The sequence below is a fragment of the Metopolophium dirhodum genome, chromosome 5 (assembly GCF_019925205.1).
Source record: "Metopolophium dirhodum isolate CAU chromosome 5, ASM1992520v1, whole genome shotgun sequence".
Classification (NCBI taxonomy): domain Eukaryota; kingdom Metazoa; phylum Arthropoda; class Insecta; order Hemiptera; family Aphididae; genus Metopolophium; species Metopolophium dirhodum.
The window spans coordinates 7,395,647-7,414,468 of record NC_083564.1 but is presented as its reverse complement, the minus strand read 5'-3'; the positions used below and the strand labels follow the sequence as shown (position 1 = coordinate 7,414,468).

The 18,822-nt window shown below is 26.1% G+C and overlaps 1 protein-coding gene across 2 annotated transcripts in view; it reads right to left on the bottom strand.

Annotated features, from left to right (window-relative positions):
* The window catches only part of LOC132945798 (DNA-directed RNA polymerases I, II, and III subunit RPABC3), a 69,935-nt gene that overhangs the window by 38,664 nt on the left and 12,449 nt on the right, over nucleotides 1-18,822 (bottom strand). Inside the window, exon 1 of one of the 2 annotated variants that reach the window (XM_061015564.1) lies at nucleotides 3,202-3,356. The exons of the other annotated variant lie outside the window; for it this stretch is intronic. Within the exon in view, the coding sequence (XP_060871547.1) occupies nucleotides 3,202-3,208 (7 nt within the window). The 5' untranslated portion in view covers nucleotides 3,209-3,356. Of the gene's footprint in view, nucleotides 1-3,201; nucleotides 3,357-18,822 lie in introns of those variants that run through there. 2 annotated transcript variants of the gene reach the window in all.

Sequence of the window (18,822 nt, the reverse complement as noted above, 5' to 3'; positions counted from 1 at the left end):
GTATATATTATATACAATTAAGGTACATAAATTATAATATTCCAAAGTTCAGAATCTTTCTCCCTAATATATTTTATTTGTTAATACAGATATAATTGCGTGACACGCATACCTATCAATTGAAATATCTAATACATTTTTTTAATTTTTAATAATAAAAAAATACAAAATTAACATGATGTATGTTAATAAAAATTAATACAATATTATGTGAAGTATTATCACGATGCAAGTTAAAATATAGTTATGAAAATCGGTCACTAAGTGTTTTGTCATTTAAACTATTAATGTTTATAATTTTTATAACCAAAACTACAATAATATAATTTTAAAAGTGAAATTTAAAAATGTTAATTTTTTAAAATTATAATTATTCATAAGTCATAACACAAAAATAGTTAGTTACTTATAATATTATTTATAATTCGGATAACTATATCTAACCAAAATTAAAGTATTTCTTTCAACAGTTTTTACATCCTATAACTATTTAAATCTTTAATATTAATCAGTAAACTAGTTATTGGACATTTTATACGACAAATGTTGAATTAAAAAATGAAATTAGGAGGCGACTGTTATATAATAAATTTAAAAATCTTAAGTGAATACAATGTATAGATTATAGAGGATTTTAAGTACCTATCAAAAGTATTAAATATTTAAAAAAACACGAATTTTTTGCACCAATTGGTTAACTAGTATAGTTAACTACTAAAAAACATAACATTATTATAGCTATATATTTTAATTTTAGTAAAAATATTTTATATAAAATCTAATACAAAATGATTTTATGTACTTAAAAAAGGCGTTTACTAATTACGAAACGAAAGTAGGTGAGTCAGCATAGATGGCGCAATATTTCGCAATCCCTGTCCCTGTTCCTTTTCTCATACAAAGGGATGAAAGTTTTTTTGGTGGGTTAGAGGAGGAAATGAGATAGCGTTCGAGGTAGAGGGGCTATGACGTAAACAGAATGAAACTAGCGGGTGAAGTAAACAGGATGGGGGGGACTCGGACGATCTTTGACATTTAAAACGAACGGAGCGGAAGAGATCGATAGCTCCAGCCCACAACCCCGCTAGTTCTCTGTAATAATAATAATAATAATAATAATGGTAAACCTAAACTGATGTAACTATATTTGTACTAAAATAACATGTTCAATTTAATAAAAAAAATAAAGTACCTAGTGATGCAAGATTCATTTAATTCAATAGTTAAGTGTATCGTTAGTTTTGTATATTTACAAATTGTTACAATAACTATTTTATCTACTACCAGTATTAAATACTTGTTATATTATCATCTTTGAAAATTATTTTTTATAAGTAATTTTGTTTAAGACCGGAACAAAGTAAATTGAAATATTAAATAATTACTTCTAGTCTAAAACCAAGGAATTCGTTAAATTATCTCAAAATTATTGTATATTGAATTAATTAATATTTTTCTAAGAAAAATATTAAGGTATAAAATTAAAACTTTTATTTAACAATTAATATTCCATAATTAGAAAAACATAAATTTGTATTTTAAATTTAAAATTTAAAATTAAGTTTTAGTAAATTTAATATCAAATTAAAATAAACTCAATTAAAAAGAGTTAAGGACACATCTAAAAATAAATTGTATTATTCTAAAAATCAATTAAAAGTATGAAGGACTATTTATTAGTAATAAAATGGTAACTGTTAATTATTATTAATTACATTTATTTACAATATTTGCAAGTATTATTTTTAATCAAACTGTTCATTTTTCTAAAATAATATAGTTTTTTTTCTGTTAATGCATAATTTTCATAATTTCGGTTAATTTATGTTTATTTAATGATAAGTTAATTTTTAATTTATTTTCTGAAACGGTAGTACTTATTAATCTACCATAAATAATTTTTCAGTTTATCTTCAATATTTAAATGTTTAATATAGGTACATTTATGCATAGGTATAAGAAAATATTCTATTTCAATACCTACATGAAATAAATGCGATGACATTTAAATTAAACTTAACGTCAAAATTATATAAAAATATTTATACTTAAATTAAATTTGAAAATAATAAGATACCTAATTATTATGTATTGTATAAAACAAATATAATTTATAATGCATCATTATAGTCATTTAAAATATAAAATAATAATTAATTTAATTTAAAATGTTTATGAACATTTTGATTGCGATAAATAAAACACATTGATATTATTATTTTTAATATTTTAGTATTATAAGGATTAGTCAGAAATAAACTTAAAAATAATATTTTCAATGCGAACAAAGTTTTTATTGAATCATTGGATTCACAAAAGTCAATTTAACAATAATTTAAAAATATTTTGAGCTACACACATTTTTACTGATAAAATTAGCAAAATAGCGTCAATTACTATTTCTATTAGTTATTACTTATTAACAACCAAAGTTGGACATAAAATTAAGTGAATTGAGTCATCACGTTTTGTTACAACAAAAAAGGCGTTTCGCCACGTTGCGAAGGTCATCTATTCTTAAGTTTTTAAACTTTTGACACTCATTAATCAAATGTTTTCAATTTGAAAATGAACTTCATCATACATTTGTAATAGATTTATATTTCAAAAAGAGAGGATAATGCACTATTGTTAAAATATTTGAAATTGCAAGGTTGCCGAAAACTGGAAGGTCATTTTGACTCATTAACTTTATAAAATATCTCAGTATAAATATAATTAGGATATAAATCGTGTTCGGTAAAAATTAATAATATTATGCGTATATATAGTACAACAGTAACAATGATAAAATGTGGCCGCAAGGTCTTTAACGGTTTTGTATAGGTACGAAATTAATATGTACACGAAATGTCTACAGTATGTCCAGTTGAGTATATAATATTTAATACAATACTACTTATATCTTAGACTGTAGTCTACTTTTATCTTTCTACATTACGGTTGTTTATTTCAAAAAAAAGTAACAAAAATAAGATATTTTTTGTGTGATGTAAAAGAATAACCTACTTATGTAAAAAGTTTAGGTGTCTTCCGAGGTATCTTCCTACATAAAAATATCAATGTTGGTTAATTTTAAAATTATTTAACGTTCGTTAAAATAAAATCAGTTTATTGTATTATCACAATAAATTTAAATTCACAAAAGTGCACTTATAAATTAACTAATAATAAAACGTTAATAATATATATAATATAGACCTTGCATAAAATGTTCCTGTATCCATCAAATTGTCTGTTTTTGAATTGTAGTGTACTTCAAAAATCATTTTTAAGTTAAAATAAAATGCCGGTAGAATTGATAAAGAAAATATCCATTTATGTACACTAAAGAAGAAAGAATCAGCTGTCGATCAGCACGCAACGACAAAACAAGTACGACTGCGCGTTCATATTTCCAAGGTCCCAAGGTCCGTCCTAGATTGCCAAAAACCTCTATACCCTCTCTCTCTTTCTCTCTCACGCTCTCACTTCATACGCAGACTGCAAAACCCGTTCGTATTTTCATGTGGCGGGGCAACGGAATTGATTGTTCGTCAGCCGCATATGGTTATAACTTAAAAGTACATATAGACAATCTGTCCAATTTTATGCGATGGAAAACAAAAAGCTCACCCGTTCCAACTATTTAAGCACCCGCAAAGTGTCCTTTTTACAACTTGGACCATATACATTCTAATATTCTATATGGCATAGAGTTCACTTGGCCGAGAAATACAAGTATACGACACTGATGAAAATTATATTGACTTTTATTAAATTATTCTTATAAAATAATTACAAATATTACAAATTACAAATTAAATAACAAGATGATTAGGAATTAATAAATTATTCACAAACAGTTACATGATTATTATATTCAAAGACCATTGTGAAAGATCAAAAAATTTATTTTTTCTTTAGGTAGATAGATAATTGTTGAATTTTAAATAATTAACTAAATAACATATGTAAAGGTATAATTGTTATTTAGGTCATATTCGACCAATTCCCATAAGTTAGCAAAGTTGGCTATGTGGAAATATGAAACGTGTTAGGTTAGGTGACCAAATATGAAATTGATCTTGTGGTGTATACTTAAGTGTAAAACGTAAATAGCTCAATAGAAAAAGAAAAATACTCAACTCTTATACATGAATAGTTTCAACGATCTAAAAGACATTAAGACCTTATAGCTATATATAGCTATATATGCCTATATAAAATTGAAAATAAAAGGTCTGCCAAAAATCAACTACTTGGAATCAACAGTGAAAATAGTGATAGAAAAGGAAGCAATTATTGGAAAATAACGGTGACGTTTAGAATATTGAGTGACAACTGAAAAGGAATATAGCTGATGGCACCGGTGAATATTATGTAAATATATTTGTTGTATTAGGTATACATAATATTTAAGATTTAAGTTTGAATAAGAACTACAATTTTTAAAAAAAACGTATTGTTATTCACAACCCTAACATCATAAGTAGGTACCGATTTTGTAATTTTTCATAATTTAACTTAGAACATTATAAAAATAAGACACTGCATTTTTAAATTACACATCTACTTAGTTCACCTAAAAAAAGTAGTTTTCTAACTTGTAAAATATGTACACCACTACCCTTTTTTAGCATATTGCATTCTATAAGTTTTAAATTTGGATTAAAGAATCTATACAATTTTGTAAAACAAGCTTAAGCATTTTTGTTAAGCTTAGGTATTGCAATGGCGTTGTGAGAGTGTTGCTGATCACTGACGACAATCCTGGGGTAAAATATTATGACTAGGTATTTATTTTATACACATACATACTATATAGGTGTATTATTACCATTGGTTACATGTCTACTCTATTTCAGAATATAAACTCAAAGTTTCGCACATAACGTCTATACCTATTTTACTATTGTAAGACTTTACCTACATGATAAACATATCCCTAAAATTATGCGTTCTATGTAATAGTTTGTTGGATCCATTATCTAATGGGATTTGATCCCACAAAATCATGTAGCCACTCTTCAAAGATACTACCACAGTAATCATTGAGACTTAGTCTGATCAGCATTTAACTTCGATATAGGTTTCTATATATTGGTAAACATGTTTACACATTCTATGATGCCATAAGAAGATAGATGTGATCAATATGAAAGTACATATATAAATAAAGTACCTAGGTATATGAGACGTAATATATATTTTCTTGTAGGATATACTTTAAATGGCAAGTTAAAAAAAATAGATACCCAGGTACTAAATTTCACTAAAAAAATTAAAATTTTTAAATGTCGGCTCGATTTTAATTTTGTATTCTGGAGCGAAATATTTTCCATAGGTATTCGTTTTAAAACATTTAAATTGTATATTTATAATTGTACAGGATGATTCAACGCAAACTCTCATTTTTATTTTTTTTAATGAATTTATTCAAAATTTGATTTTTGTAATTGTTAGCTATAATATTAAAAACCATATATTCCATATATATATTATATAATACTTAGACTTGTTTATAACATTTAAACTCCTTATATGGTAGAAACAATCTTAATTCCAAAAACAAAATTTAGAATAAATTAATTTAAAAAAAAGGTGGGTAAGTGGATGTCGCTCTGCTGTACAGTACGTTACAAGTGGGTCACTGTAATGGATGGTGTTAAATTTGAATTCAATGATATAATATCATTGTATAAGAAAAACGATTCTGAGCGAAGACGATCAGTCAGCCTATGATATTACTAAGTATATTTAATAATATTATTGTGAATAAAGTAATTTATATATAACCTATTTACGTGGAACCTTGTTTTAAATTTTCAATCCTTAGCTATAAAAGTTGAACATTTTATAAATTTTTAACTACATAATAATTATTAAATTTTAAATTTGATAAAGTTTTCAAAATTCGATCTTTAAATGCTTATAAAAAATATTGTGCCTATGTATTTTAAATATTTTTCAACTTTATTTTTAATAAGCATTTAAAGTTCACATTTTGACAAAAATTATCACATTTAAAATTTAATAATTATTTTGTAGTTAAAAATGTATAAAATGTATAAACATTCAGTAAAAATTTCATTTACCTACGGTCATTTGTTTTAGAGTTGCACCAAAAACCAAAATCGATTTTCTCGAAAACATATTAAGCGTAAAAATTCCCGTTTTTCCTTAACTTTTCTTTTGTTTATCACGTCACTTTTGAAAACTACTAGGAAATTTTTACTTTCGGCTCCCCAAAGTACAAACTAGATTTACTTTCCTATCAGAAAAGATACTGTTGAAGAAAATTTAAGCATTTTTTACTGTCCTAAAATGTAATGACAAACAAAAAAAAAAAAACGTACATCATTGTAAAATCAATACATTTATCGCTCCGCTCAGAATCTAAATTGCGGGTGCATATGCTAGGTGAATCACCCTGTATAGTAATTAACTTTTCTGAGTTACGTGCAGAGCATTTGTCTACGTATATCTTACGTATATGTTTATAACAAGAGGGACTTTACATTATATACATTATATTATATACAAGGTGATTCACCAAGCACGCTCACCAGTCCATCACTAAACTTTCCTTTAATTATTCATCAGCTTAACAGTTAAAACCTACCTAGACTACAGGAAAAATATTGATTCTTATCTTAAAAATAAAGTTGTTATCGCCATAGGGCACTTCTTTAATGAAATAATAAATATAAGTATTCAAAATAAAGTACCTATACTTAAAATTTAACAATCAGAATTTGAATGAATGTATTATTAAAGGGAAAAACGGGGGGTGAGCATGCTTAGTAAATCACCTTGCGAATAAATATCAACCTTGGAAAAAGTTCTACAACCATTTATCAACCACAATGAAGAGTATATAAACAGTAATCGGTATCACGTGAAGATGTGATTATCATTACTGCAGTACTACAGTAGTTATTAAATCTCAAATAATAGGAAAGACGACAATAATACAACAGTAATATAAATATAATAATTAGTATTATAAAAATAATAATTAACTAAATTTACGATTTGAGAACTATATTAAAACCGATAATAATATACCAAATATAATAAATATAGGTAATGATATTTTAAAATTGTACTATATATATATTGTATAACAAATATAGCTGTCTCACGAAAAAAAAATTAAAAAGTACAAATAAAAAATTGGTACATAAAAGTAATACGTAGGTACATTATATAAGATAGATATATCTATATCTATATACATTATATAAAGGTACATGGTATTATATTTTAAGGCTGCACGATTGCAGCCATATTATAATGAAACTAGTGGAACTCTTTAACGATCCGCGGGCGCGATTATTAGTGATAATATTGTTTTGGCACATGTACGTCCTTGGCGTGGTCGGACCGTATTGCCGAAAATATTATACGAGGGGGGCCCACGGGTACCCCATTGTTATTGCAGTATGATACACACACAGATGTGCCAAGGACAAGCGTCGGTTGCTAAAAAACCGTGCCCAACAACCTAATTCGGGCCCCATTTCGTCACACCACCGCCGCAATATATGACAGCGCAACGAATTTTCTATATATATTATCCGAAATGATTATTGCAATCTACATAATATGTAGGTGTAATGTTTTTATATCTTAAATATCTAAAAACGTGTGTCGAGTTAGTAAGCACTAAACTTTCAGCAACTATACATCTGAAACGAGTCCTCGCGCAGGCCGAACTCTACCTAGATCCTATCGCCACGTCAAAGTCTCATCGGTATAACCACTAAACAATTTTTGTAATCGATTGATAATATAATTATAATACACTGTGATTTGCATTGCTTCAACAATTAAGTTATTTTATTTATTTATAAGAATGAAAATACATTGCATGTACCTACTAGTAGCTTTATAGGTACACAGTAAATACATTTTGTAAAAATAAATAAAAAAGATTCAAATGAAAAATACAAATGTTTTAATATTTGAAAGTATTTTTGATAATTCACTTTTTAATTTAAAAATTGGCTTTTACTGATAAAATCTAATGGTAGGTACCAACTTTATTACTCTGTTTTAATATTAGTAGTATGAGTAATAACCACCTTATATGTGTTATTAAAGTTGCTTAACATCTTAACCTAATGGTTTCTGAAAATAATACAAATTTGTATGTAAGACAAATATATTTATTTCTAAGATATTTCAATTTTTATACAAATCATGAGTATGTAAAATATTACAATTTAAAAATTCCCATGCATTATAGAGACATTTATCTGTGGCATAAATATTTGTACAATCCCAGATAGGAAATGTTTTTAACTTTAAGTTTGATTATAGGTAATTTTAATATTAAAGCTGACAACACAATATTGGTTCTGCTGAACAGAGCGCTGACATCCTCTTATGCAATTCATCTTAATGAAAATAATATAATATAAAGATTAACATTAATATAATCATATTCGTATACATGGTTCGTATTGAATAAATGATATTTCTGTTTGAAAAACAGTTAAAAATTCAAATATTAATTTATATTTTTTTATTTCTATATAATTTTGAATTCTTTTTTTACTTCCTAATTGATATAGCACTTGAATTTTGATTTTTTATTAAATGTATGTACATGTTATCAGATTTATATCAAAGGTAACCTTTGACTTATATAATTAAATCGTAGAAATAAAATTTAACAAAATATTTACAATCGAAAAAAACAAGCTCTTCTAATTGAATTATTATAGATTAATTGCGATAGTATGGACCATGAAGTAATGTTTAAATATTATTATTATTTAACAAATAAATATAAATTTGATTTTAATATGTAGGCGATATTACCTAATGTTAAAATACAAATCAAAAAACTAAACCAGACCTACAAGGAATAAATATGTTATACCAACTGATAAATTTGCTCAAACATACTTAATATTACAAACTAAATGCTCACTAATACTATACTATAATTGTACCTATAGGTATCTAACATAAAATATACTTATATACATCAGTAATAAGGTCACTTTTAACATGTCATAATATGCTGTCTAGTGTGGGCCACATCTTCAACCAAAATTAAAAAGCTTCAGACAACACAACATATTATATGTCTCATAATAGTTCTAAAAGACTCAGGGTTCATACGTAACAACCAGCTACGCAGTACGCAACTACACAGGAATACCGTTCTTACTTTCTGAGACATTTAGATCAAAGACCAACTCTTTTGAGGTCTGAATTCACTTAACTCGATTGAAGAAAAAAACAGCTCATTGGTACTATGCCGGCAGCCACACTCAAGACGTCTTGATCTCTACTTCATCGTCATTATCGTCAACTTAATTTTGTATAGTTTTATATATTTATATCATATTTTATTACAAAACATTTTCTCTTTTAGATTCTGAGCTCCGATGGTGATTTTAAAACGATGTGTGTGTATTTGTTTTGTGTCTATAATCACTTTTTGGGACAGTAAAAATGCTTTGATTTTCGTCAACAGCGCCTTTTCTGGTAGGAAAGTGAATTTAGTTGGTACTTTGGGGGTCAAAAATAAAAGACTAGTTAATTTTAGCTAAGAATTGTTTTTTTGTATACAATGATTGTTGAATTCAAATTTAACACATCCATTAACATTTACACAGTGACTTTCTAAACACCTAATGTACGTTTGTACGGTGTCGACGATGGCTGCGCAGCTGTGCCGCACGCTAAAAATCCGGTAGGCCTAGAAGAGAATTACCCAATTAAAAAAAATTTGATTTGAAATTACATAATAAAAACATTCATTCATTTATATTAATATAATTAAATTAGTAATTATGTAATACAGAAAAATGGCATCAATGCCGGTTTATATCTTATAATATTTAGAAAATAATGAACTTATGAATATATTGTTTAGTATCAATAAAAAAATATTAGTTATATAAAATATCAGTAGGCTAAAAATAAAAACATTGTTATGAACTAATTTAACAGAAAAGTATTAATTCGTTTTATGATGGATTTGTAAGTATCTTATATTTTTAAAAAAGGAAAATTACAAATACACCCAAGTAGTAGGTTACCCCTCTACAGCACAGGTAATTTGAGTTCACTGATAAATCATTGATACGAAAACGATTCTGAGCGAATACGGTTCGTCCGCCAATATTATACTAAGTATATTTTATGATGTATTTGTAATTTGTATTACTACTATAAAAATAATAAATTATTATAAATAAACATATAATTAATATATAAATAAATTATAGCTATGTAAAAAAAGATCAAACATAAAATATAGAGCTACAACGATGTATCTCGCTCTTTTTATTGATCAAGTGAAGAATTATTGGTTATATGCCTAATTAGCTCAAAATATTTTGAAAATTATAACATGATTACAATATCTTAGTATAAACATTTGGTGAAAATTGCAAATATGTGCGGTTAATCGTTCTTGAATTTCAACAAAATAAGAACATTAATGTTGTCAATAACAAAGGTTTGTGTGAAAATTCCCGTTTTCCCAAAGCTAAAAAGTACCAAAAGTATTAACTAAATTAATTTAACTACCAGAAAAGATATTTACATTGAAAATCAGAGACTTTTTTCAACTATAAATCGTGTACATAAATACAAAAAATCCACATGCATCATTGTAAAATCAATACATTCATCACTCCATTTAGAGTCTAAAAGTATAATATAATATGTAATTTAAAGATATACTTAGATACACACAAATCAAACGGTAACAATATAACTATAAGTACGTAATACTTAATTATGTTGAAGACGAAGAAGACGGATTATGGCAATATGACATTCTGACATACATGAATATATTATGTAATGTTCGTTGGTAAAATTACTAACTGTAAAATTGTGAAATCAGAAATAACGGTATATTATACTCAATACTCATGGATATAGTGTGTACTATTACGATAGTTGGATAAATAACTATTAGGTATTTAAGCAAATAAAATATTACAAATAGTATAAAATCAAGCATAATATTAATTAATATAAGTAGTTAATAATGTTGGTAATAAATTGAATATAATATTATACAAGTGAATATTCATAATTATTTATAACATATTCAAATTACAATGAACAAAACACTGGGGTCCTGATTTTTGAGTAGAGACAGTTTGTCAGCCTATATTCTTCTAAGAATATTTTATGAAAAATTTACTTAACTTTGTAAAAACATTTGGTATAATATGTTTAATAACAAATAATTAGGTAGGAAATTAAATTTAAAAATATATTTATTGTTATAAGTAATACTGTATTACGCTCTGCTGTACAGTGGGTTACAAATTGGTAAGTAAGTAACCGGTAAGTTGAATAAATATTATTTGCATATTATAACACACACCATTGCCAAATCAATATATTCATCGCTCCACTCAGAATTTAATTACATTGCTATTAGTAATACTGTAGGTTGAACTAATTACTGGTAAAAACACAAAGTATATTATATATAATAAATGAATAATTATTAAAATGATTTCATATAATACTGTAGTTATCTATTATGTCAATACCGACATACTATTATAGAACGGTGTGAATAAGTTTTTGTTGTATAAAATATAAATACCTTAAAAATATCGAATTTTAGATTCTGAGCGAAGCGATGAATGTATTGATTTTATAATGATGTGTGTTTTTTTTTTAATTTTTAATTTTTTTTTTTATTTTTGTGTCTGTCATCACCTTTTAGGACAGTAAAAGTGCTTGGATTTTCTTCAATAGTAACTTTTCTGATAGGAAAGTGAATTTAGTTGGTACTTTGGGGGGTCAAATTTCGCCAGTAGTTTTCACAAGCGACGTGAAAAACAAAAGAAAAATTAAGGAAAAACGGGAACTTTTACGCAAAATCTGTTTTCGAGAAAATAGATTTTGGTTTTTGGTGTAACTCTAAAACAAATGACCGTAGGGACATGACATTTTGACTGAATGTTTATATTAGCATTGTCTATACACCATAAAATTTTCAAAATATTTTGACTCTTTTTGAGCTGTTTACGGCCATTGTCAGTTTTCAATTTTTTTAGTTTTTTTTTCTATAAATATCAATAAAATTTTATCTGTTGAGTAAAAAAGCTTGAAAATTTAATAGAAGGCTTCTAGATTATTGTTTCAAAGGCAGATGAAAAAAATTAGAAATCCTTAGTCACAGTTTTTATTTATAAGCATTTAAAGTTCAAATTTTGACAAAATACGGAAAAATCACGAAAAATAGCAAATTATTTTGAGTTGAGAATTCATAAAAATTTTTCTTTTTAAATCTAAGATTTGAAAATGTAATATAAGATTACTCATAAGTTTGTCTACCTTTATCAAAAAAAAAATGTCTTGAAGAAACTTAAATTAAATTTTTATGGGCGTCTGAAATTTATATTTTTACAACATTTGATATTTACTCGATTTCTCATGTAACAATTTTCTTATTTTATTGTAATTAAAAAACGAATGACTGTAGATACTTGAAAATTTCACTGAATGTTTGTATTAGCATTTTCTATACACGATAAAATTTTAAAAATATTTTGACTCTTTTTGAGCTGTTTACGGACATTGTCAGTTTTCAATTTTTTTAGTTTTTTTTCTATAAATATCAATAAAATTTTATTTGTTGGGTAAAAAAGCGTGAAAATTTAATATAAGGCTCCTGATATATCGTTCTAATAGCAGTTGAAAAATATAAAAAATACATAGGCATAATTTTTTTTTATAAGCATTTAAAGTTCAAATTTTGACAAAATGTATCAAATTTATAATTTAATAATTATTTTGTAGTTAAAAATTTATAAAATCTTCAACTTTTATAGCTAAGAATTGAAAATTGAAAACAAGGCCCTATGTAAATAGGTTATATATAAATTACTTTATTCACAATAATAACCTAAACAGCTCAAAACGTGTACAGAAAATGCATAGACATAAACATTCAGTGAAAATGTCATGTATCTGTGGTCGCTTATTTTAGTCTACACAAAGCTCGAAAGGCATCGAAATATTTTGAAAGTTTTACCTATCATGTACCTATATACAATTATAATATAACCATTTTTTGTGAAAATGTATATTTACGATTATTCTTTTTTGTGTTACACAGAAAAAAAATTCTATATTTTTTTACTTAACCAATACTTACAAAATAACAGTACCTATACGGATAAAATAAGAATGCAGCTTCCTACTAAAAAAACTGTGATCAGCTAAATAATTATTTATTAAAAATTATTTTATCATTCAGTAAGTTAGCTTGTCAAGTACTTGTACAAGTGTAATAAATTAAATTGAATAAACTATTTAATTTTATCATATATATATTGAGGAAAAATATGAATTGTATAAATTATATAATTTTTTAAACCAGTAAGTACCTATATGATTACTATACGTGAATGCATTTTTGTTGTTCTATAAAATGTATACATAAATATATATAAATTATGAATATAAAATAGATGAATACCTACAAGATAAATATAACAAAATAATGGTACAATTTAAATTTTATTTTTATATTATGAAAATAAGAATACTATGATAAAATTACAAAATATAAGCCTTTTAGTTAACCCCTAAAGATCGTGTTTATTAAAATGTTATTATAATATATGGTTTTTAAGACATGAGTTTGGCTATTATTTTAAATATAGGTACACCTCACAAAAATCTGATTAAGTATACATCAAGTATACAGTGGAAGCACTAGAAGCAATCAACTGAGTGCATTGATCTTAAAATTGTACTCATGAAAAGATGAAAGGCGTAACACAATGATCCAAGCCAACAATATTCAAGGATGTCTGCGATCATCTAATATAATAACTTATAGATAGTTTTTTCTTATAATATTATTTTTTATCATTAAGTTTCTTTGTCAGGTGTACACCACGAAAAATCCTCAGGGTTATTGGCTTGATTGGAGTTAACACATAATTATAAACGCACCAAGAAAACGATATGACCTAATAGTTATTCTATGGGTAATTTTGTATTGTTTAAACAATAATGCATAGTTTGTCTGATGAGATAGTTAGAAGTTATTTTTTAGTTTAAAAATGTAAATGCTAAATAATTATAAAGCGAAATTACTCAGGAAAAATAATAATTAATAATAATTGATAATAATATATTTAGTATACGAAAACAAATTACACAGTTTTGGTAAAGATAATTTGTGTTAAGATTTTATGTGACGACAAAATCTATTGTTAACATTTGGTTTTAACTATTGACAGCATGTCTTCATACCTAGTTAAGTTATACACATAAATACTGGATCAAACTGATTTTTGTCATTATATATCATAAATTATAACTAGGTAAAGATTCATGATTTTGAGTTATACTTTTGGTCAAATTGTTTGCGAGTTCTAGCAGTTATTTTCAACAAGCTATTACTAAATCTTATAGCTGATTGCTTTGACTATTGTGTCATGTATTTATTGTATTGTTAGCAGTAAATTTAGAAACCCTATATTTGGGCAACACGGAATTCAAATAGTTATAATACGAAATTGAGATTATGCAATGTAATCCAAGGGTTTTGTATGTATACTATTATCTCCACGCTGTTTTGCAATCGCCCGCCAAACATATACAAACGAACGTAAAGATACACATTCAATGAGAGAAAGGGGTAATTCGTTAACGATTGCTTTGAGTCAGCACTCGCATTCCCACTTGGTTTTTTTAGATCCAAATAACATAGTTCGTGTTGTACTCGTATATTTGATTATTTAGTAATGCTATCGAAGGTCTCGCATTAGCTTTCACTAAAGTCTCACTGCCTAAATATAGATAGTTATGTTTTACATAATTTGTCGACAACTGAATCTCCTAGTTCAGTTTCGAAAATTCGTGCAATCGTGCATACCTAATATTAAAATATTAATAAAAAATATAAAAATAGATATCATTTACTAACAGTTTACTAACGTTTTTGGAAATACATAACCGAGCTGCATAAAAAGTATCACCCCACCACCTGGCGCCCCTAAAATCAGCAGTATTTTATCAAAAAATTAGATAGGTATTCATGGTCGATATTTCTCCATATATCGATAGCTTATGTATAGGTCAGACTAGTATGTACACCTGTTTATGGAAATATAGTAAATACTTCTTATAATATAATCTTATTAGGCATATTGTTGGCTTGTCGCTATATTTTACGTATATGTAATTTCAAATGCGTATCTATTAATCTATGATACAAACGTTACTTATTTTAAAATATTGTTAAAAATGAATTTTAAAGAGTTATTATCCACAATGTTTACTGGCATTATAATTTTTACAACAACAAAAATACCGTTAAAACAAGGAAAAACTAACCATTTAAGGACCATTGGGATTAGGTTGGGTTAGGTAAGCCCTAACCTAACCATTATGACTTATACAATTTTGTATTTATTTACGTGTAATTATGAAGTATTAATCATTAAATATGGTACAATTAATATTGTTAACAGTCAGGTAAACAATATAAAAATATTATTTACTTTTATTTGAAAGTTGTGTAACAGTACATCGTATATATAAAAAATATCCGAGTATACAACGGACAGGCGTCTGATCGCGGGGTGTAATAATTTTTAATTATTTCCTTCGTTTCTCCCACATTTATAATATTGTTTCTTTATCCCGACTCACCTTCATCTTATAATCCCATTAAACAATTTACCCACCCTCTCAAAAAACATAAAAAAATAATAGTAAAAAGAATCAATGCAATGCCAAATCAAACCAAAACATAATTCTAGACGCTCGGTTTGGTTTCAATAATAAGCACTCATCTCTCAAGTCCATAGGATAATTTATGTCATATCCAGTAACTAATCGTAAATAAACAATACTGTACAGGTGTCTTCCTTGACGCAGCTCAGGCGTTCATCTGTTTTTGACACGATGGCCTTCTTTTGGTTTCCCTTTTGTCACTTGATATGTTATAGATGATCAAATATTTATAAACAAAACGATCTTATTCAGTACGCTATAAAGATGAATTCATCGTAAAAGACTCATCTCTATTACTTAAAAGTAAAGCACCCCCTGGGTATTATAGCTGCAACTCTACATAACCAATTCCCCTACGATATTCCCCATTCGGCTCACTCAGATAATACTTTTTTGGCTACCTTCGCTGATAAAACTGTTTTAATTCTAAATAATACCGACCTAATTTGAGCTTTTCATTTGCTTCAAACTCAACTATAACAGAGTTACAAAACTGGTTCAGTCTTTAGAGTTTAGAGAACAAATACAAGCAAAAAGAAAAAAATATTTAACGACAATAATTGAAAAAAATGTCTCATTCCTATAAATAGCTCAAAGGGAATCATGATATGTTTAAAATTGAATCATGTATAAAAAAAGATGGGCAAGTGGGTATCGCTCTGCAGTATAGTAAGTTACAAGTAACTGGGTCACTGTAATGGATGGTGTTAGATTTGAATTCAATAATATATTATCATTGTATAAGAAAAACGATTCTGAGCGAAGACGATCAGTCAGCCTATGATATTACTAAGTATATTTGATAATATTATTGTGAATAAAGTAATTTATATATAACCTATTTACGTAGAACCTTGTTTTAAATTTTCAATCCTTAGATATAAAAGTTGAACATTTTATAAATTTTTAACTACAAAATACCTAACTATTATATTTTAAATTTGATAAATTTTGTCAAAATTCGAACTTTAAATGCTTATAAAAAAGTTTTTCAACTGCTATTGTAACAATATATTAGGAACCTTGTATTAAATTTCCACGTATTATTACCAAACAAACAAAATTTTATTGACAATTATAGAAAAAAAAACAAATAATATCAGCAAACAGCTCAAAAAGAGTCAAAATATTTTCAAAATTGTATAGTGTATAGAAAATGAAAATATAAACATTCATTGAAATTTTCATGTATTTACAGTTATTCGTTGTTAAAGTACAACCAAATAACAAAATCGCTACACGAGAAATCGAGTGAAAATCCAATCTTGTAAAAATATGAATTTCAAACGCTCATAAAAATTTAATTTGATTTGCTTGTAGACATTTTTTTTTTTTTTGATTAATGTAGACAAACTTGTGAGGAATCTTGTATAACATTTTCAAATCTTATATTTAAATAGAAACATTTTTATGAATTTCTAACTGAAAATAATTTGCATATTTTCGTGAATTTTATGTATTTTGTCAATATTTGAACTTAAAAAGGCTTCTAAAAAAAATTGTGATTATGGACTTTTAATATTTTTATCTGTCTTTGAAACAATATATTAGGCGGCTTCTATTAAATTTTCAAGCTTTTTTACGCGACAAATAAAATTGTATTGATATATACAGAACTTTTACTGTCCTAAAAGGTGATGACAGACACAAAAAAAAATGAAAAAAATGTGGATAAGTGGATGTCGCTCTGCTGTACAGTAGGTTACAAGTGGATCACTGTAATGGATGGTGTTAAATTTGAATTCAATGATATAAAATCATTGTATAAGAAAAACGATTCTGAGCGAAAACGGTCAGTCAGCCTATGATATTAGTAAGTATATTGGATGATATTATTGTGAATGAAGTAATTTATTTATAACATATTTACGTGGAGCCTTGTTTTAAATTTTCAATCCTTAGCCATAAAAGTTAAAAATTTTATACATTTTTAACTACAAAATAATTAATAAATTATAAATTTGATAAATGTTGTCAAAATTTGAACTTTAAATGCTTATAAAAAAAAATTGTGCCTATGCATTTTAATATTTTTCAACTGCTATTAGAACGATATATCAGGAGCCTTATATTAAATGTTCACGCATTTTTACCCAACAAATAAAATTTTATTGATATTTATAGGAAAAAAAACTAAAAAAATTGAAAACTGTCAATGTCCGTAAACAGCTCAAAAAGAGTCAAAATATTTTCAAAATTGTATGGTATATAGAAAATGCTAATATAAACATTCAGTCAAAATTTCATGTCATTACGGTCATTTGTTTTAGAGTTACACCAAAAACCAAAATCGATTTTCTCGAAAACAGATTTTGTGTAAAAATTCCCATTTTTCCTTAATTATTCTTTTGTTTTTCACATCACGTTTGAAAACTACTGGGAAATTTTTACTTTTGACCCCCCAAAGTACCAACTAGATTCACTTTCCTATCAGCAAAGTTACTGTTGAAGGAAATCCAAGCACTTTTACTGTCCTAAAAGGTGATGACAGACACAAAATAAAAAAATAAAAAAAATTTTAAAAAAAACACACATCATTATAAAATCAATACATTCATTTCTTCGCTCAGAATCTAAAACACACATTATTGTAAAATCAATAAATTCATTGCTTCGCTCAGAATCACACACATCATTGTATAATCATGCATCGCTCAGAAGTCTCAGAATTTAAAATTTTAAGAAAATATTTTACAAAAAAAACAAATCAATGTAAAATCAATACATTCTCGTTCCGTTCAGAATCTGATTTAATTGTTTTCATACTTTCATTTGAAAAATAGGACACATCACAATTTAATAATCGATCGTGTAAACAGAGCTGGGTTCAGTGCCAATATTCGAATTACTTTTTTATGTGAAGACAAACATTGAAAATATTCATAACTCATAGTAATAAAGTTCTAAATTGATTAATTTCTAAAGTTGTTTTATAATTTAAATAATTAATTGTTAGGAAAAATAATAAAATATATTTATAAATGCTATTTGTTAAACATGGTATTTTCAAAAAATATATTATAATGTGTTTATTTACTAAAAATAATAGTATATAGACAATTTGATGTTTGATAAATATGTATAAAT